Below are 23,309 nucleotides of genomic sequence, written 5' to 3'. Positions count from 1 at the left end.
TCCAAAAAAAATATTAATTAACAAAATTAATTAATTAAATAGTGAAAATTACACCTGGAATAATTTAATATTAGATTCCCGCTATAATATCAATGCTAATTGTTTATAATAAACATTTATTGGTAATGTAAAAAATCATCGGCGTTAATAAAACAATCCAAAGAAAATGTTGAATTAAACACTAAACATCAACAAACAACAGACGAATCTAATCATTACAAGGAATATTTATTTTATATCTTTTATCGATTTCACGTCTTGTATCAATTTACAAGAGCTACAACAAATACAAATGGTTCTTAATAATTGACATGGTATATTTTAACTAACTTTATCTTAACTAGTTTATCGTTTGTAAAAATCTGTTTAGTAAAAGATGTATTTTAAGAGTTTCTAGAGTGCCTGACCAATAGACGTCCTTGGAATGTTCTAGTTCTTTTACTTAATATAACAGCACTTGATAAGGTTCATTTACACATACTCTTCTCTTAAATGGAATATTCCAATTTCAAATTAATGCATAATGTTTTTTATCTAGTAATATTATAAATTAAAATGATTTATACATGATATATAATACACAAACATGTACACACCTACACACTTCCTATACATACAATGCTTCCTATGGCACAAAACATTATCATTGTCTGCATATCAAAATTTGCCAGCCTACACATACACATCTTGACCAGATCCGAAGGTAGAAATTGTAAGTCACAAGAAAAATCATGTGAAATGTATTTCTGGTAAATTCAAGTCATTAGACATTTTGCCAGTATAAAATGACATATAGACATATATATAAATACCCCTTATAATCTGTTAAACTATTGTTACAAATATGTATTGTTTTTTTATCATTTGTATTTCAAAAAACATATCCCCTTTTGTATCAAATAAAGGTAAATAAAATAATCTTTTATGAAAAATACCTTATTCAGTCTAGGAACTATTGAGAACTGAATAACATGAAATGTTTGTAGCTATACTTTTTTCCTACATTTTTGAAGTTTCAAAGTAACATTTCATGGGAAGAAATAATCAATGGTCGAGTGGGAGGGCAATTTCAATAACTTATTGACAAAAACAGTTGCGTTTAATATTTGTGGTTGAAAAGGAAACATGAAAACAATGAAAGTTGCTTTACAACAAACATATCATGTTACACTACAAATATTGGGACTATTAATTGCTGACGATATAACCATAATTATTACCCATTATATTCACATGAAAAAGGCATCAAAATCAGATAACTTTGATCATTAAAGTGCTAAAATTCTTGGTATACTTTAAATAATTTAGTATCATAATATGGTGGAAGACCCATTTGCTCACCAATTGAAACAACAACGTCGTTGGTTCTATATCCCAGATATTATGATAAAGTCTTTCAGACAAATGACAAATAATGACCACACTCACACGAAATCACATACAGTGGTAAGAACATAACTCTAGACCTAGACCTGGTGTTTTCTAACAAATACAACCGTACATTTGTACACACTAGCAATCATCATACAGCTCTGAACTCCCATTCCCCTAGAGCGTTGTCACAAATTCTACTAACAACAGCTTACACTTTCCATACACATGATTGGCAAATTATTATATCAAAGAACAACATAAGCTTATTTTTTCTTTGAATTAGTTGTGAGAGTGCAACATTTTCTTTCCTCAAATTAACATCTTCGACCACAGATAAAAATATCATCAAGAAAATATTTGACAGCTAGGATTTATAGATACATGTACATGCATAATGAAAGAAAGCACAAGACTAAAAGTTTTGTTCATTTAAGTAATATTAATATTCATTACCTGACCTTAAATCTTAATTGCCACTGTTGAACCACAGGTTTCACAATCAAATTATCAGAGACATAAAACACTATGGTTAAACCTGAAATTCCACAACTCAAGGTGGATCCATCAGACAAACACTGTCCAGTCCAGCTGTTCAGTTCTCCTTTCTCTATCCATTCTCCTTCGTCCAAGTTTTCTACTCATCAGAGACAAGCATAGCTAGGGTACTATTCTCTGTTGGTATTTATTTGAATACCTAAGTTATGAAATTGGGATGAGTCTTCAGATGACTTTTGACCCCTCAACCAGGGTTTAAGCTTTTAAGCTTCTCTTTTCTACCAATATTCCTTAACTAAAGGATATCACACAACTTAAGATCCCCATAGGAAAGATTACAGAAGTATTAAAGACATCTTAACTAAGGACACCACATGAATCCTGTAACTGCCATCTTTGATGTATATATTACACAAAAGGTCCTCAAATTCACATTTTAAGGACACATGTCCTTAAACTGTTGTTCTATTGTTTAATTTGCAGAATTTCCACGAAAGAATGCACGAAAGTGTCACTGGTTGCAATCATTATACACAAATACTTGTGACAGTTCGTCATGTTCGTATGTCCTCTTTAGAAAATTGTCTGTCAACCGCAGTCCAGATATTGTCTGAAAACATTAGACAGATCATAAACAGTGAAAGAGATAAAAACTATATAGATAACTGTATGCAAAAATATTGATAAAGTGAGAAGTTACTCGGCCAATATTTCCTAACCTCAATTTTAGGTCAAGATTTGACCTTAAATTCATTTGAAATTGACCAGAATTCCACAAGAAATTGACCAGAATTTGACCTCAGCGAATTTTCATGTGAAATTCATGTCAATTTCAGGTCAGAATTTTAACCAGAAATGGTGAATTTCAGGTTAGAAAAGATTGTCTGTGTAGTTGGACTCCATCTTAAATAACTACTTCTACATTACGTAAACTTTCCTTTCGATGAGATGATATGATAAGACTGGATGTGAGTAGGACATTAAACCAATAAAGCCAAACCAAACCAAATACATTTAAACCAAAGAAATGTAAATATAAATACCCAAGCCTTAATTTATATCAAATGGGGAACATGACAGGACACTTAACAGACTGAATATTGGTACAAATTGTACATGAAACGTTATATCTACACCCCCAAAATTTACATTGCAGGGTCATTTTATTTTCAATGGAAAAGAGCTTCATGATAAAGTCAGGAAGGGAGATAACTCCAACAGTCTATATAACAATCTGAGCTACACAGAGTTTAATAATCTTAGTATTAAACAATTATCTTATCATATTTAATTGCAGTTAAACCTGCTTAAAAATTAGTGCAGGGATTTATTAATTAGTGCAGGGATTTATTAATTTCCAATAGAAAAGAGTTTGATGATAAAGTCAGGAAGGGAGATAACTCTAACAGTCTTTATTGCAATCTCAGCTCCAGAGTTTAAACATATTAGAATTAAATCATAATCGTATATGTAATTACAGTTAAACCTGCTTAAAAATCATGGCAGGGGTTTATTAATTTTCAATGGAAAAGAGCTTGATGATAAAGTTAAGAAGGGAGACAACTCTAATAGCCTATTGTAATCTGAGCTCCACACGTTTTACTTATTGTACTAAATCACAATGTATGCATCACTTGTAAAAACATTTAAACTTGCTTCATACCAATTTCTTTAGATCCCAAATGGCCATTATAAAACATTTTAACCTGTGTATAAAGACCACTTTTTCAGACTGTCCCATGGGCAGTCTTTATAGACAAATTTGACAGTATGTTTATTTTATTACTGTAAATATCTTATTTTCATAGAAATTTGACATAAAATATTTCTCATTTTATGAATACACAGGTGTTTAGATTATACCTGGAGCCCTGGAATGGTGGCTATCATTGTAAGCGTCAGGTCCATATGTTCGTTAGGAGGAAGTTTGCCGAGCTGTCGACCAGAAATTCCACACCAGACCAGACCAGCTGACGAGTTGTTCTGTAGCACTAGGGTCAAGTCCATGGTCCTCTCACTGAAACATCAGGTCAAACAGTGTTATATACTTGCACCAGAAATAATGACTAATTTTGTCTACAGTGACAATTAATCTGTTGCTATGCTTTAGTCCTAATAACTCATTTACCCCTGAAATTTCATAATGGACTGGTCTAGTCTTTGATTTGGAAGAGCCAAATGTGTCTTAAGGGGTGAATGAGTCAACATTAAAACAGCCAATAGCATTTTATAAAGATATGTCAAATTTTAGGGGTGAAGGAAAGCTGGATTTTCTGGAGAATAGCCACCAACTTTCTATCAGTACCTGGCTATTACCATATTTGAGGTAAAGGAATTTAAGTTATATTTGATGCTGAACACCCAACTACAGCCCCTGATAACAAATCAATATCATTGTCAAGTCATTTTGAGGCTGTGATTTTTGTAGTATTGGGTCACTGCCTTACTCTACAACATTAAGGTGTACTGTCATAGCAGTACCGATTAGGCCATTTCTCAGTTTCCAAAGAAATAAATAGCCATGGGTTAAATGCTCACTCCAAATCAGATATGGTGCAAAACACCTGGAATCTGCTCAGGTATGCTATGGATGAACTGACTAGTTATTTATGGAGTCATCACTCCTGGTATTTTAGTTGAAATATTAATTTCTAGGACTCATAAGTGTTTGGTGAATACTTCTTATTGACATAAAAGCAATTTAAGGAGATATATACACACCCCCTCAACAAAGAACCATTTTTTGTGATAGCTTAATATTCAAAAGAAACTTCTATTAATGTGATTACCCTGTAGATGGTTTGGCTGTATATTTGCTAAGAAAATGTAACACACAAAAGATCTAATTCAATATCATTGATTCAACGACTCTGCTAAATAGGCTTGGCATCAAAGAACTATGAGCTTTTAGAGATTTCCCAGATCAAATCAATGAAAACAAATGAAAAACGACTTGACCAATCAAAGACAATGGCATCTTATCCAAATACACACGTAGTGCAAAGAAACAAAGGTGATCCATGTGTGAGAAATCCCAGATACTTCATAAATCAGTTTAGATTAATGTTAATTCCGATGAATGATTGGTAATCCACTGAACAAAATGAGTCAGCAGTCCCAGTAGACATCCTTCAAATGTCTTGCCAGGTGTGCACACCAAAATCACAGCTAACGTAAATCAAAACCGATTACAACTACGCTAGTTCATTTATGCGGCCCGCAGCACACCAAGGTGTAGATGAAGGAGCTTGGGTGTGGTGGCAGACGACACATGCAGTTGGTTCAGTCAACACAGATTACATTACGATAACACAGACAAATGGGTATTGCGACCAAAACGTTTTAAATCAATACTAATTTAGGGCATCTTCAAATCAATGCTTATTTTACCAAACTCAAGGCAGAGTAACTATATTACAGCCATCTACCACATGGTATAGGCATTTAAATCACACCCAAGATGTTGTAAAATTTAGTTTGTTTCGTTTCTAAAAAAAGTTTTCAAGTGAAAAACGAATTTATCCCAGGCTTGTGATCAGATGACAAGGTTACGATAAAGTGCATGGGTCTATTAAACCAGCATAAGGATCACACATAGATTTCACAAAGTCAATTAGAATCTAATTAATAATTCACTAATGTCAACCATTCTCTAAGACTTATTTCCTCTCCTTTTAGCTGTAACTCAACACTTTGACTAAGAGCTAGCTGTAACTAAACAAAAGGCCCAATATGTCTGTATTATTCAACTGAAAATGACAAGGAGCTTATTCTAAAGGTATTACACCAACATTACATTTATCTTAATCTTTTATTCCTATTCTGTAATGCATCATCTAGCTCCTAGACTTACCAGCAGTTTGTAATTCGACAGACAATATTAAATGTGACCTCTAGCTGTACTGTATCAGGTACTGATTCGACAGTCACTCGGATGTCTCCGTAGCCTGGGGCCTAGGAATGAAAGTTCAAAATTACACCTTTAGGTATTTTACAAGTTTTCCCTTATCTAATCTGGTGATAAGAATTTTATAGCTGAACTTCTTAATGACATTCACTACATTGACTGAAGCAAACAATATTAATTTCAATCTGATAACAAACTGATTATTTGTCAAAACATGTTTTGGGTAGTCATCTTTTAAATCACAACGAATGAATAACTTCTGAGAATTAATATTGGCATTTGTATACATGTACTGATCACTATATGGTTTTAAGAGCGCCCCCTTAAACCTCCATGGACTCCATGACTTACAACTCTCTGTAGCTGACTGGTTTGGAGACGACCCCTCTCCCCCATGTTGGTTTTCCAGACTATGTCTAGTTTGCCTATATTTGTGACTCCCTTGAGGATCTTGCTGTCCCGAGTTCCATCTTGTTTAGGTGAGAGACAGTACAGGTATTGTCGGGTATCCATGGGGTTAAGATAATTCACCTTTCCAAACACCAGATCTGGGCTATAATAACAGGGAAATTCATCAAATACACTCCATTCATAATGTATCTGAGGTGTTAGTCTCTACTTTCCTCTCAGAGGCATAAATCATTGCTTCAGATTCATTTGAGTTTCCAAAAATTATATCTTTATGATACTGTTTATAATTTGATGATAGAGCTTATAAATGTGTTGTATAAAAAGCTCAAAACGTAGACCAAAATAGGAAATACACCAATGGACACAGTTGAAATAATTGTATGCATATGCAATATTTCTTCACGTAAATTTCACATGAATCTTATGTGAATGCCCTTTCACATGAAATTCACATGAAGTAATATTGCCTGTGTAAATCTGATAATGGGAGGCAACTCTTGCAATAATAACTGAACTCCAATGATGTAAAAAAGGTCTCAAAATAGAAAGCCAGGATAAATGAAATGATAGAAATTTTTTCATTAACATTAAATAGATTCAATCAATGAATGAAGAGGAAATGAAAAAGTGAAAAAAGTGATTGCGCTATATTCAACATACCATTCCTTTCCATCCAGATTATTGAGTTCGTTGGCATTATACTGTGTAGATGGATCGAGACTGACATGTTCCATGTAAATTGGCTGAGGTGTGATGTTCTGAATCTGAGCCTCCAGGTATACCTCATCAGACTGAAAACACATCAGATTCAATTAATAATTCTATAAATAACCTTAATTTACTCTGAAAAAACCCATTATGTTAAAAATAGCATTCTCTAAAGTGACACAACATTAGACTATAAATATTGGTAGACATTTGCAAACTTCAAACAATAACCTTAATCTAATTAGAACTCTTCAAAATATGAAACGCATTTAAGACATTGAAAAAAAGAGTTCCATGCTAGTATAATATATCGAAAAGAACTTTAATAATAATTGACAACATTTGCAACAAAATCAAGTGTTGTTTACTTTGAGTTTACAATAAGTCTGTAATAATACTGATCCAACAATCTATAACTCCAAAAATTCTAAATCGAAACAATCATATGTGGCATATGTATAAAGTGATAATTAGGAATGCAAAATATTTTATTTCGGTACTTTTAAGCAATTTTACCATTATCATTAAATAAATTTTTTAGTAATGATGACCAGAAATATTAAATTTCAGATGCACTACCTCAAGACATCCAATGATAAAATCCAGTAGAAATTTGCCAAGAAAATATATGTACCTATACCATGTAAATAAATTACAAATCTTCAAAATAGCACAAAGTAGGCCATGGTAATTAACATTATTCTGTTAATGTATTCCAAGTAAAGATGAAACTGAACCTTATTCAATCTAAATCCCAAAGAGTGGTAAACTTATCATCAAATGAAGTGTAATTAGCTATTCAATTTACTGGTACCTAAAGGAAAATGTGCTAAATACAAAGGTTAATTCCTTCAAACAGGCATGTTTCTGAGTATATTTGGATACATAAAAGGTAAGGCAACGTGCAGGAATAGCAGAATAGCTTTTGCATGAGATAAAATGTCACAAAAAGGCAAGCCAATGACAGGACATTATCAAGAATGAATATAGCAATAACATTTATCTTTACATTGGGATTATCATAGTTTGTTTTTATGATCATTTAAGTAAAATTCCACAATTCATTACTGCGTTTAGAAGATAAATATCATCAAACTGAAAGTCAATGTAACAGTTGGTGATCAATATATTATGTGAATAATAGAATTAATGTTTCAAATATCTTTCTGGAAGAGATATCAAATGTGCATGTATACAATGAATGGGTAATAACCAATGTTTACTAATTTAGTTTTAAATTATTATTGATTACCTTTTTTATTTTTAGTCACATGTACATAACAATTTAGTTAAAAAGATTTAGAAATAACATTTCATTGTTTTATATCTCAAAATGTAGGAAACAAAAGTGCAATGAATTTTACTGTGAAATTAAAGGGAGGTAATTCTGGACAATTTATGCTCATAATATAGTGGACTGCTGAATTGGAAACTACATTTTAGTGTATTTGGAAGATACATTAGGGCCATGGACCTTCATTGTACTTACATCTTCACAATGCCACAGATCCTAAATAATGAAGATCATTCAGCAAAATATGATAAATTAACTTATCTGTATCAGTAGTATTCAAATTCAATTAGCTCTTGAATCATATATTTTATGAATATACATATTGGTTCCACAAAGAATAAAAGTGTCGATCTGTATTTAGGTACTTGAAATATACTGTGAACATTCATCTTTAAGTGGTTATTATTCTTATTTCACAGTTTGTTTTTTAGTAGATGAATTTACACTAAAATGATCATGATTGTGCGTAGTGCATTTTCTATATCAATATATAGCAATTTACTATAGCAATTTTTGTGAAAAATATGTAAATTCAACATTATGCTTACTTGTTCAAAATAATTTAGGGCTATTATTTAATTCCCTAGTATTATAACTACAAAATTAAGCAAAACTGCATAGAATACCCGACAAATTGAGTATACCACATAGCAAATAAATGTTTTTTTTTTTAAATTCTTAAAAAACAGTATTGAAAATTCATTGTTCGTTTTCCATATATATATATATATGTATATTGAAAACTCACTCCTTTACCTCTACCTTCCTCTCTCAAACCTTTATTTTATCTTTTAATTATATGTTTAGGATTTTTTTGAAAAAAGTGCAGTGTCAAAAATGATAATTTAACTTGACAGCTATACCTAATTATAAAGAATAAACTTTACATTAATTAAGAATAAAATCTATAAGTGCATGAGTGCAATCTACTTTACAGGGAGTGATAAATGTCATGTGATGAAATGTTATAACCATTTTAGTACCATTTTTTATCAATTATAGAAAACTATCTAACATAAATAGTATAAGGTGTTGATCACGATCTGTGGAAGAGAAAACTTTCAAAAAGAAAAGGAAGATAATTGCATGTAAGCCTCTTTTAAAATTTAAACAAAAAGCATGCAAACGTGATCAGGTATCAAAATCAAACTCCAAATTGCGACCAACCAAGCATCAATGAAAATCAACAAAAGCCTTAAAGCAAAATAAGGACACAACATAGGGTTAGCACTGAACACTTACGACGTAATCCTGAATGAATACAACATTCGATAGAAATCAGGAAATTAAAAAAAAATGGCTTGGTTAATTCACAAGAAAAATATATAATCAAATTCTGTCTGACAATATCACGAAATAATCACAGTACAGCAAGGAAAATATATAATCAAATTCTATCTGAAAATGTCGCCAATAAAACCACACGCCTTGGAAATTATATAAATGTTCTGCCAACATCACTATACACAGACAAACAGCTGATACACCAACAAAGCAATATAGGATATAGATCAACTTAGATATAACAAGCATATTAAATCAAATTCAAACTATTTTTCACTCTGAATATTACTTATATAATAAAAATGTTAATGCAGGCATTCTATCATTCATTTTTTGTGATTTAAAAAAAAAAAAAAAAAAAAAAAATTGGGATAAACAATTCTGATGTTATTTAAAAAAAAAAAAAAAAAAAAAAAATTGGGATAAACAATTCTGAGTTTATGAAAAAAGGTTTATAACGTTTACATTCTAAGAATAAATAAACAGAAATATGTGGGAAAAATAAGAAGAAAAAAACCCATTAATAGTGTCAGTTTGGATACATGTGACTTTGTACAGTTATTGTAATAGATCCAACAACAAGAAGCTTATCTGTGAAACATAAACAGGATAATATACGCCGAAGTTATCCTGTCAAGCTGTTAGAGTGTCTATTAATAGATCTCTATGTAATTCCTTATGTGTGTTTTTGCTCAGTCATTTTTCAATATCACAAAATGTGCTAGTTAGATAAGTAAGGGTTAGATAGATCTTTATATTGAACACAGATTACATATCAAGCATGGATTTAATTAATAGCTATAACATTTTTTAATCTACTATAACCCATGCTAGTTTACGAATTATGTTTTCATTACAGACTTTGTTCATGCTCATTTTATAAAGAAACTTCATCAATAAATGTTTTTTTTTTCTTCTGAATATGAAGAGATATGAGGTTCAAATATGAACTTGTTGCAAAGAAAATAATTAAATTGAATAAATTAAAGATAATGATTATATGTAAAGTATAATAAACTGGCTTCAAAATAATATAATATATAAAATTAACAAAGATATTTGGCATTATGTTAGTAAAATGGCTTCAACACAAAAAATAAATTAATTTGACATTTAATTGAATAGGATATAAAGGCTATAAAACAAATTGAATTAAGTGAATTAAAATTGTATATTCTTATACACACCTCTGCATTGTAAAATTTGGTTTTCACATCCAGTGGTTTCAACACCTAGAATTAGAAATATTGAACTTATGTCTCTCATATCAAAAGCTATTTTTTTTTAGTTTCTTATGAAATAATTAAAAGATTGATTTTTTTCTTTCTCTCTCTTTCTTTTGGAATGGTGGGGTTTACTTTTCTGTGACCTTATTTTAAGTAACAAAACAATATTCTTAGTATTAATTTGAAAAACAAACTAAAAAGCAATACATATATCTAAAAAGTTTTTTTTCTCAAGTACATAAACTTTGGTTCTTTCTCTGGCTAGGGATAGTATAATTTTTTTCTAATTTGGGAAATCAATAATATCATTGCATGGAAAAATAATAGTAATAAAAATTGATTAAACAGAGTTAAGGCTAATTTGTAAGATTACCTTAGAATAAATAATATCATTTCATATTCAACTTCTCACCTGGAATTTGAAGAATTTTCTAAAAGCATTTTTCTCTCCTTGACTGGTTGTGTAGCTGACTGCACATACAAGTCTGAAATTGGGAGTATCAGCTTTACTGACCACAGACGAAGTAATTTCTGATAGATAGATAAGTCATCACTGAAGCATGGACATTTGAAACCAAAAATATTTGAAACTGTGAAAAAATTCTTGATGCTTGATAAAAATCTGATAGATTATATTGATGTTTTGAGGTATCTAAAAACACATAATGTATGTAAATATAAGTAAAAAAACGTTTTTGGAAAAATACCCTCTAAAACCTGAGAATTTTTATTTATTTTTCTCGTCAGAATATGAGCACACAAAGTTGATGAAGACGCCATAGTTACATGTGTGTGCCAAGTTCTTTGACTTCATGATGTATGACGTCGTCAATGCTGTAGTCAGGTGGTAGTTCCATCAGGGGACGCGACTCTGACCCAGACAACATCAATCTCTGTGAACTAGTCTGTAGATCCACCTGAAAAGCAAGGTCATCCATCACTGAATGTAGAAGTGAAGTTTAAGGGGGGAATATTCTACCCATATACTGTCAAATCTGTCTGTAAATACCACTCAGGGGACAAAGAAAAAGGGGATGTTAATTTTACCCATACATTTGTTTACACTAAAATCTGTCTGTGAATACCACTCAAGGCAAAAAAAAAAATGTTATTAGGTGTGAAATGGTCTTTATACATAGGTTAAACTTGGTTTAATATAGAGAAGTGGTCCCTACGGCAGAGTTTACCATATGTGGATTAGGATGAAACAAAACCTTTCTATGCAATATAGAGCTAGAATCACTGAATGTGGAAGTGAAGTTTAAGGGGGGAATATTCTACCCATATACTGTCAAATCTGTCTGTAAATACCACTCAGGGGACAAAGAAAAAGGGGATGTTAATTTTACCCATACATTTGTTTACACTAAAATCTGTCTGTGAAGACCACTCAAGGCACAAAAAAATATGTTATTAGGTGTGAAATGGTCTTTATACATAGGTTAAACTTGGTTTGATATAGAGAAGTGGTCCCTACGGCAGAGTTTACCATATGTGGATTAGGATGAAACAAATTAAACCTTTCTATGCAATATAGAGCTAGAATAGGAGATATTTAATAAAATCAAGGTTGTCATACAAAGATATTTAGTATAATCCAGGTTTTCATAAGAGGGTATTTTGTATAATCCAGGTTTTCATTAGAAGATATTTTCTGTAATCAAGTTTTTGATTAGAAAATATTTAGTATAATCCATTTTTTGTTAGAAGATATTTTGTATAATCCAGGTTTTCATTAGAAGATATTTTCTGTAATCAAGGTTTTCATTAGAAAATATTTAGTATAATCCATTTTTTCGTTAGAAGATATTTTGTATAATCCAGGTTTTCATTAGAAGATATTTTCTGTAATCAAGGTTTTCATCAGAAGATTTTTAGTATAATCCATTTTTTCGTTAGAAGATATTTTCTGTAATCAAGGTTTTCATTAGAAGATATTTTCTGTAATCAAGGTTTTCATTAGAAGATATTAAGTTTAATCCATTTTTTCATTAGAATATATCAAGTATAATCCAGGTTTTCATTTAAGCATTGAAGTCACTATTTTTTAATTTCATTGGAGTATGAAAGAAATTTTGTTTGCAAACTTGTGTGAATCCGCATAGAGGATTTCTCACAAAATTTTGCAAACAAAATATATTTCATACCCCGATGAAATTAAACAAGAGGCCCAGAGGGCCTGTATCACTCACCTGGTTTTTAATGCCAAGTAATGTTCTGGATACAGGTTCATTGTTTCTTTTCTGAAGGAATTTGAATATTTACCTCTAATTCCCTTATTGGGCCCCACCAATCTTGCCCCCCAGGAGTCAGAGCCAAAATTTATACAAGTTCTGTTCCCCTTCCCCCAAGGATGTTTGTGGCCAAATTTGGTCACAATCCATATGCTGAACTCTGGGACAAGTAGAGATTTATAGGATTTACCTCTAATTCCCATTTAGCCCTGACCCTCCTGCCCCTGGAGGGTCAGAGCCAAAATTTATACAACTTCTGTTCCCCTTTTCCCAAGGATGTTTGTGGCTAAATTTGTTCATAATCCATGCAGAACCCTAGGACAAATAGCGATTTATAGGATTTACCTCTATTTCCCCTATTGGGACCCGCCCCTCCTGCCCCTTGGGGGTCAGAGCCAAAATCTATACAAGTTCTGTTCCCCTTCCCCCAAGGATTTTTGTTGCCAAATTTGGTTACAATCCATGTAGAACTCTAAGACAAGTAGCGATTTATTGGATTTACCTCTATTTACCCTATTGGGCCCTGCTCCTCCTGCCCCTAGGGGCTCAGAGCCAAAATTTATACAAGTCTGTTCCCCTTCCCCCAAGGATGTTTGTGGCCAAATTTGGTTACAATCCATGCAGAACTCAAAGACAAGTAGCGATTTATAGGATTTACCTAAAATTCCCCTATTGGGCCCCGCCCCTCCTGCACCTGGGGGGTCAGAGCCAAAATTTATACAAGTTCTGTTCCCCTTCCCTTAAGGATGTTTGTTGTCAAATTTGGTTACAATCCATGCAGAACTCTATGACTAGTAGCGATTTAAAGGAAATGTTGACGAACAGACGGAAGGATGAAGCCATGACATAAGCTCACCGGCCCTTTGGGCCAGGTGAGCTAAAAATAGTGACTTCAATGCTTATGAATAATTTTACAGGCTACTGTATAAAATGAAATACGTTTACACGTACGATTCCCTTGCTTTTTATAATGGAATATTTTTGCCAAATCAATATGCAACGGAAGTGTTTCTATTATGACGTCACGATAACGTTGGATTTCCGCGCCATTCCGGGATGGTTTTTTCATCGTGGCATGCAAAAAATGAATAGGTCAATCAAAAAGCACGAAACAAATAAAAAATAATTTTTAGAAGATATTTAGTATAAGCCAGGTTTTCATTAGAAGATATTTGTATAATCCAGGTTTTTATAAGAAGATATTTAGTATAATCCAGGTTTTCTTTAAAAGATATTTAGTATAATCCAGTTTTTCATTAGAAGATATTTAATATAATCCAGGTTTCCGTTTGAATCTTTTTGCTTACACTCACCTTTAAGACAATATCCTTACACACAGTTGTACTGTCATTGTGGACACTGATGTAACTGGAAAAAGTCTCACCCAGGAAAATGTTTCTGTGAAGAAAAGTGCCATTATTTGAAATTTAGATTTTAAAAATACTTTTGCTCATGAACGTTTTAAATTGGAATATTATATCGAATAAACCTGAAGTTTAATGTGCATTTCTCAAAATCAATATAAATGGGTTGGGAAGGATGTAGATAACGCTTGATACCTCTTCCTTCGATCCTCCTCGCATTTCATCTTTGGGACATAAGAAGGGAATAACACGATTGGATTGGACGCAATATTGGATTGGAGGCAACAGTATGGCATGGGATGGGATGGATGTGGGAACACTATAAGACCACTTCCTCTATCATCTAGGCCTATTTCATGGTAAGGGCATAAAAAGAGAATAATAAATTGAATTTATGGTTTCCTCAGACAATCAGACAATACAGCATCATTCAATATACAGACACAGACAAACAAATAAAGTTTAAATCTAAACGAATCCTACGAGATACAAGATTTATGGCATTATATCCTTGGTTTACAACTAAGAATTAATATTATATAAGTCTCTTTTTCTCTGAAACAAATAAAAATGCCTTTAAAGCTGTAAGGTCGTTGAGACATATGTCTGCAATCCTGGATATACTATCTTTAAATTCAGACCAAAAACTATAATTGCAAACCTCAGGGCTCCAAAGATTGTTTTTAGGCATTATAGATGTTTGGAAACTGTCTCCTGATTATTTCTTCAAGATATGTAACACTAGATCAAACATTTAGGAAGCCCTTTTGGGTAGTATGAGGTGTGTGCTGGTCAGGGAAGGGGAAAATGCAATTAAAGTAGTGAAAGTACTGCAGGGCTTGGTCTTGAGAATTTTATTAGTATACTTCTGAAGTCAGCATTATTATTGAGATAGCACAACAGAAACTGCTATCAGTCTTACACATTTTAACTGCAAAAGAAATATAATCCTTCCAAAGACCCTTCCTTCAAAATCAACAGACCCTTCCTTCAAAATCAACAGACCCTTCCTTCAAAATCAACAGATATATAGAGGTCCTTGACTATGTTTCTGAAACAAATTAAGTTTCTTTAAAACAAAATATGCTATATTGATGGCTGAGAATGACAGGCTACATCCCCAAACAAATGCAAGATTCCCTATGGTTGGCACAGTGATAGTCAACTGATGTGGTAACTAGCATAACGGTGGAAAACATAAAATGACCCCTGTTATGAAAATTAACATTTGATTTATTTTGACTAAATTTTCAAAAAGTGGTCATAATTAAAACCTAATCATTTTTGCAACTTGTTTGAACATGCTTATTTTGAAAATTAATAACAATTTCCATTCAGATAAGTATCATATAATGGCATGATGCTAGTACATGAGCTATCTCAAAGACCTAGCCCAGCCCAATATTTTACTCACCTAGAAATATTATTAATGGGTTAACTCTACATGATTTTATTGACTACAGTTTGCACTCACCCAAAGTTCTGTGGTAAAGTTAATAGATCTCCCAATCCAAAGTACGGGACTCCTGCAGGTCGGGCGATATCGTTGTCGCTCATCTTGGCAAAGATCTCACCTTGTAAGTCCCGCTCATCGCTGATCAGAGGATGGTAGGGCATCAGGGCTGGTTTAGTCAGCCTCATCACTGTTAATAAACGAGCAATGTTTGAGTGAAACTATATATATTAAAATATTCTTAAAACAGTCATTTATTTAGTGGATTTCATTTGTTTATTTACATATTTAGATACCATAGAGCTGGTTATTTTCATGCAGATGATATTTTCACGATTTCGTGGCACATTTCTAGGATCACAAAAATTTGATCCTTGAAAAAATAAGGAATGGTTGAATGACATCAAATATTGCAAAAATTTTAATTTGCTATTATGATTTTCTCATTTTAAGATCAAATCGAGAAAATTTTGGTTCGCGAAATAACCAGCTACATGGTATCAGGTGATACAAATTTTGAAAAACAAAACTTTCTTCAGAAGTTCATATCCAGATAATCTTCTGAAACAGTTTCAATCCACTCTATTAAACATGATATTTCACTATCATGGATAAGTATTAATGTCTGCAGAAAATTGATGAGCAGTACCACTTGGTAGTTTTCTGGTGATGAAGGGCCAGGTTTAAGCTTTGTTCATGACTATATACATGCAGTATTATTTGTGGATTGTTCTTTGCAGAAATTGAAAAATTTTTTTTTAAATAAATCAGTACATTACATTCCCATTATATATACTTGCTGTAAAAGAATATATATACAGCAGGTGTATATGTTATCATCATAATCAAAATTTAGCTTTCAACAAACATTCTGAATATTGCTGAAGCAATACATATCCCCTGATGATTAAAGTTATTGACCTTAATTTCTATTTATATTAAGTTAATTTTGTAGTTGACCTATTGACCTCAATCTTAATTACCGGGTATAGCCTATATATTACCTCATAAGCTACTGTTCAATGAAGTTTCGATAAAATTCATCAATCCTTTCACAAGTCATCATCTGGAAACTTTGGCAAAAATATCAATTTTGTTTTTTGTTTGGTAACAGTCACTTTTGACCCCAAATTTGATCACAGGCTGTGTGATCTCATAGACTACCACTGTATGATATGTTTCATCAATCTGTCTGTTTTCATGTTATATCCTCTGGAAACCAATATCCAGACAAACAGACAGACAGACAGACAAACAGACAGAAAGACAGACAGAAACAGACAGTATGCAAGTTGTTGGAACATAAGTCCTAATTAAACACAAGGTATATTATTGAGCAAAAACATGGGTGAAGTCAAATTTCCTAGTAAGGTGGCTGAAAAACAATTTCAAACAACAGCATGACACATTAATAACAAAGACTATCTGCATTGCAATTTTCCATTTGAAACATCATATATTGATGACATGGTAGTTTATATCCAATGTTTAATATTGATAATCAGCAAGTTGAATCCCAGAGGAGCATTGGCGCCTGTTTTCTTTATGATATCTTTTACAGTTTTAAGTTTTTTTTTGTCTCACCTGTTTCTTTTTTATTCCACTTAAGTGACTCTACTATGTAAAGTAATATACAGTAAAGTCACAAAATAAATAATTTAGTAATTTCTATTCTAAATCCTTATTACTATTTTTAAAAATCAAGAAATAGTGAGTATACCAAAATCATATATCGGAACCACTCCTAAGTGGTAATTTTACAATTTTTTACAGCTTTTTAATTTCATGGATTCTTTGGAAAATATACACCTGGTTGACCCCTGTTGAATGTTTATTCTTTAAAGTTTTCAGGAACCAAGTAAGTAGAAGCTTTAAGGGCAATGAAATGTCCTTTAATTCTTTTGCATTTATGTACCAGTTACTGTAAAGACCTAGCTGACAGAAGTGAAGTTTTCATTTATTCTATTTTTAGTGCATGTACTCTTCTATCGCCAAATAAAACAATTTGGTAATTTATTTATATTTTGTTGTAATTTTTCATAAGTCTATTAATTACCAATGATTTCAACAAAAAATAGCTTTAATAAACCATCAAAAACTGATGGCTTTCACTTCATAAAGCTGATAAATAGTTTTTAGAAGTTAGAAACCAGTAACTATATATTACATTGCTTTTGAAAAGGTGATAAAACGGAGCATTTTTATTGAGTCAGTGCTGCATGATCATAAAAGCAAAATGGTTTGTTTTGAAACGATGGAGACAGATTCAGAAATATGATTACTGCTTGAATGGCAGATAATAAATGAAGTGAAGAGTTTTGACAGCCAGACCAATCTCTTGAGGGAAAAAAATAAGATAAAATGTATACACGGTAAATATATATCCATGCAAGAAAGCTGTAATGTTCCTCAAACAACTAATAACATTGAAATCTCACGCAAGATGTTAAGATCAAGGTTTTATTGGTGATAGAAGGTGTGAAGTTTCAAACTCTTCCTTAATGTTTTTCTCCACACTCTCATATACATTTTATGGTATGGTGATTTCATTTGGTAATTAAGGGAAACCTATATCGATCATCTTCTCACCACAAACATTATGATGGCTGTACATTAATGTACGTTTCAAATGGAAGAGCGACATATTCATATCAAATCAATATTCAAACGAAATTTAAAAACCATATTTTAAATTTTACAATTGTTGTCTCTGTATAATCTTAAGAAAAATCAAGTGGGTAACTGATTTCCTGTTTCAAATATCAACAGACAAGGGACAAATTAAAGCAGAGTAAAACGGTAGAAATTGACGAAAATTGCTAAAAAGGTAAAAAAGTACAGAAATAAGTTAAACCCCTTTTAGACACTAACAATCATTGAGAGAGAAATATTCATTTCAGAAAAAAACTTAATTAAATAGCTCATACTAACAACTAGTGAGTGAAGACATCAGTCAAATTGCTACACTTTGATAGCTCAATTTTACCAAAATAGCCAAACGGTAGCTATTTATATACTCAGGTTTTGTTATGTGTTCTATAAATGATGGTTTAGTACTGTCTCCGTGTGACGTCAAAAAGAACTTGTTCTATATACTGTCGTTAAATTTCTCACATTATTTACGAATAGCTTAAAAAATAACAAGAGAGAAAACACTGGCATCCCAAGTGTCATTGAATCTACGTCAGATGATAACAAAGTCTGTAGGAGAATTGTTGGATTAGTTTTCTATCTGCGTCAGAAACACTGGATACTAAAGGACAATGACATTGTGTGGGCAACAAATGGAGGGATACCCAACAACAACCTGTACGCAAGAATTCAGTCAATTTATTTAATTATAGTCTTCATACCAGTTAAAGAAGTAATTATTGGGTAGTAAAAACAACCAAAAACATCTGCTGAGTACACGGAACATACCACAATCAATACGAAATACAGAGCAGGAAGAGTAAGCATGACATGACGGTAGTGTATAGTGCATTTGGCATGTGGTTTTTGTTACATTGTGGATTATGTATGGGTTCTCCCTCCCCAAAGAGAGTGGTGACGCTCCCACAACTACTATGTTCGTGTGACAAACAACTTCTGACTTAAAATACAATCCTATGCCTAATCAGCACTGCTATAAAAGTCTTAGCTCTCTTCTCTGTGTTGTTAACAGTTTCAGTAGCAAGCAACTGTGTATCATGGTATCCATGTTATGTGCGACACGTTAATAAAATATTATTATTATGATATGAGAGTTACTTCCCTTAGTGCAATTTAATTCTAATGATAAAATCTTTTTTCTTTCCTTTTTTCATTTATCAATTTTGCATGAAATTTTATATTGGGTATGTCTGTCAGTAATTTTGCCTTTAATTATTCATTTTCAAAATAAAGGATGGAGTTGAATTGGAGTTACTTCCCTTTGTTACTAGTAATTTGAGGAAAATGGTTGGACATATTTTGGTATTCAGAATACACATCAGAACACAATAAAGAATCATATCCCATAGACAGTCCAAATTATCAAAAGAAAGCCTGATAGCGTATCAGAATAATTAGTATAGTGCATATCCTTAAATCCATTTGTCACACTTATGATTCATCTTCTAAAAACTATTAGACAAGTTTACTTTACCGTATTTGACCCAATAGGCGCAACGTCCCTATAAGCTCCCCTCACCCTTTTTGAGGCCTTGATTTCAATTAGCCAGGCATAAAGAAAGACCAAAACTACACTATATATATTTGCAATAATTTTGTCTTATCAGCTTCTTTCATTTTTTCCAATTTTAAAACGTCTTGGGTGCTAATTGGGTCGAATACGTACTTTGAAAACATGACTTTAAAACAACTGTTCTTACTATTCATTATTTTCCTCACTCTTTACTTTTTTAATGTCAGTCGAGATTTTTTACAGGTACATCTATCCTCCTTTTTCTTGAACAATTACTATGATTCAAGATAAAAATCTGTTGCATTTGCATATATCTGTGGAATGCCTTCCAATAAAATTCAAAACATTGAACATCAGTCCTTTTTATGAGCAAAATGTCACAAATCAAGTGAAACATTTGGAAACTCTAGAATGTAAATTGTGTTTAACCAATCTGTATGTGACAGCTACATTTTAGTTCAAAAAGAAAATATCGACAAAATTCTGTCAAAAAAACTCCTTTACAAAAATCTAAATATTCAAAGGCACAGACGAATGACATTTTAAAAGACAGTTCCAAGTCCCTTGAATCTAATCAGGGTGTGCATGAAAAAAATCCCAATACATTGGTGCCATTTCTTTTATCTGACACAAAGAACATAATCCAGCTAGGACAAAGGAAATGGTCCAATACTTTTATTTCCGTTTCTTCCATGCATTGTTCCATTTTTGTCGTAAAAATTCCAGACAAAATATTTCTTCAGATGGAATGTCAAAGCAATGTTTTACAAATAGAAGCCATTGCACCAATTTTGATCGAGATCAAAATGTTAGAGACATAAATTTTTTTCCATAAAAATCAGTAAAAGTAGTTTTTGTAAAAATCAGTAAAAGTAGTTTTTGCTAAAAGTAAGGAAGCCCCCAGTTCCATATCACTACTGTTAACCAACTGTCTTGCGCAGCTAATTGAGGTGATTTCCATTTCAAATTCATTATAAAAGATTTACTTTTGTGGACTGCAAAAAAAATAATAAATACTGTTTAACATACCTATTGTGTAAATGTCAATTTGTAAACAAAAACTTTCACGAATTAAAACACCTACTTTGATTTCAAAATTTGTTAAAAATCGCACAAGAAAGAAAGTCAGTTTACAGTAATATGGGACTGAGCTGCAGCTCAGACCAGGACAGGACAAATGTGGCTACCATTAACGTATATGCCTCCCACCTGGAGTAAATACATGTATCTGAGCATTATATAAAAGCTTGAAGAGTTTGAAGAGGATTATACATACAGCAGAATTCTAAAGTCGATAAAACTGTAAAACCATTATAGGCTTTAATGGATCATTAAAACAATACATCACCTTATATCATTGTTTCAGAGTTTTTGTAGTGTTAAACTCAGGAATCATGGGCAATAACTTACATATACATACTGCGTACTGCAGATGCAGAAATATTGTGCAGATGGGAATTTTCTTTTGTCTTTTGTTTTATCATCACAGGGTCTTAGCCACTCAGTCTGAGAGTTAAGTACTAGCCACAAAGCTTTTCAACCGTAGATGTCATTATCTTGCTTTTTTCTTATATCAGCCATGAATTTTTAACTTCTACAATTGAAAGATCAATGTAAGGAAACAGTTTAATGTCTTCTGCAACTGCTGAGTACTGCATGTCTATAGCATTAGGGGTACACTATACATACTGTTAAAATAACGCAGTGTAAATAATAATGATTAATTCATGACCAGAAATATGGTGAGTGCATAAAGTTGAAAGTTTTCTTTTCATGTACAGTACAACTTGCTGTTAGTGACTTACTTACCGCAGTAAAGAGACCACCTGCATTAAGCAAGATCATGCACATTCACGGAGTCCCAAATGGTCAATTTAAAAAAACATGGCACCTTAGTGTACATGGACCATTTTGTTATAAAGATTTTTTTCCCTTGTCCATTAGGTGGTCTTAATAGACAGGTTTTGGCTATAGCGTTAGAATTGTACCTGTTCCCCCTATTGCATGATCGTAAAAGGCGACTAAATTTAGGATCTTATCGTTTCTCTTCTTCCTAATAATTTTATTTTTCCTAATGCCTCCCTTAGCACTTTTGGCCTTGAGTTGAGCGTTCGCCCCTGTGAGGAAGGCTCTGGGTTCTGTCCACTGGCCGAGACACACCAAAGTCTATAAAAGTGGTAGTTTCTGCTTCTGCTTAGCGCTCAGCAAACAGGGAGTGGGACGACTGGTTCGCCCCTTGTCAGTATAATGTGACCGGGTGGGGTGTGTTGCTTGGTGTCTTCGGCGGCATGCTTTAGTGATATAGCACTATAAAGGGGACAACAGTTCCACTATACAAGAAGACACGGCATGAATGTACCACAGTCTCCCAAAACATGCACCTCGCACAACATACACGCAACACACAGCATACATGGGAGGTTGTCCTTACATGACCATAGCTGTTAATAGGACGTTAATTAATCAAACTAAAATACTTATAGAAGCATTTCCAAAAGGTGAAAAACATCAAGTGAAATATACAGTATGTCGGTAAGATATTAAGTGCTAGTGGCTTATTTCCAAATCCTATACTTTCATGTACATGCATCTATTAGGCCTGTGCTAGGGAATATTTACCACCTAACAAAAAGTTAGAGAGCTAACTAGATACTTTAACGTTGTAATTAAATATCTAGGAACAAAAGTGCTTGTAAAATAAATCTATGGTTTTCACCTTTATTAACACTTGAAAACAAAAAGAGGACTCACTGTTGTTTAACTACCAGTTTTATAAAACAAACTAAACAGATATATATACCCATCAACTAGGTAATGTACAGCTAAATGGTGCTTTACAATATGTTTTACCATTTATCTTTAGGTAATACAAAAAGCTATCCAAATGGTCCCCTTTCTTTTATCGACTATTTAAACCTATTGTTCTAGAAGCTTCCAAAGTGGACGAGGAGCTTAGAATATCGTGACTGATGCAAGCATTTGTATGTTTGACAATATGAGTGTGTTTACCAGCACTGTCCAATTTCAAAGTTGTTTACAATATTGTTGACAGGTATCTTTTATGATTTGTTTTGAAAAGGTTGGTGTCACTCAATCACAATTTAATGGGACAAATGAATAACCGGTATCTCATGTGCAATTAGAATATGCACAAAAAACGTAGACTCGATCCACACCAAAGACAAAAAAAAAGTGCAAGTAAACAGATTGCATTTTGAACATCCTTCAAAGCAGTTAAAAGTCCAAAATGAAATGAAAATAGAAAAAGATAATTGATTTCTGAATATAATATAGTAAACATTTATCTCTTTATTAGAAGCTTAAGTTGAAGTAATCATTTTAGGTGCAGAAATATGTTTTGTATCAAAAGAAACATTATTATGGACCCTAGCTA

At 32.4% G+C, this 23,309-nt stretch overlaps 1 protein-coding gene across 5 annotated transcripts in view; it reads right to left on the bottom strand.

The window, feature by feature from the left end:
- Positions 1-211: 211 nt before the first annotated feature.
- The window catches only part of LOC138325436 (trafficking protein particle complex subunit 13-like), a 118,699-nt gene continuing 95,601 nt past the window's right edge, over positions 212-23,309 (bottom strand). For 4 of the 5 annotated variants that reach the window (XM_069271107.1, XM_069271109.1, XM_069271106.1 and 1 more), the window contains exons 2-12: positions 15,772-15,940; positions 14,247-14,331; positions 11,486-11,616; positions 11,112-11,184; positions 10,661-10,705; positions 8,385-8,405; positions 6,848-6,978; positions 6,128-6,329; positions 5,723-5,823; positions 3,733-3,886; positions 212-2,479 (exon numbers count right to left, since the gene is read on the bottom strand). In XM_069271107.1, the coding sequence (XP_069127208.1) occupies positions 2,381-2,479; positions 3,733-3,886; positions 5,723-5,823; positions 6,128-6,329; positions 6,848-6,978; positions 8,385-8,405; positions 10,661-10,705; positions 11,112-11,184; positions 11,486-11,616; positions 14,247-14,331; positions 15,772-15,940 (1,211 nt within the window). In that variant the 3' untranslated portion in view covers positions 212-2,380. The remainder of the gene's footprint in view (positions 2,480-3,732; positions 3,887-5,722; positions 5,824-6,127; positions 6,330-6,847; positions 6,979-8,384; positions 8,406-10,660; positions 10,706-11,111; positions 11,185-11,485; positions 11,617-14,246; positions 14,332-15,771; positions 15,941-23,309) is intronic. The other variant, XM_069271108.1, reaches the window with a different exon arrangement.

The sequence above is a fragment of the Argopecten irradians genome, chromosome 6, assembly GCF_041381155.1.
Source record: "Argopecten irradians isolate NY chromosome 6, Ai_NY, whole genome shotgun sequence".
Classification (NCBI taxonomy): Eukaryota; Metazoa; Mollusca; class Bivalvia; order Pectinida; family Pectinidae; genus Argopecten; species Argopecten irradians.
Note: the sequence above shows the minus strand (reverse complement) of the source record. Positions and strands in the feature narration are given on the sequence as shown.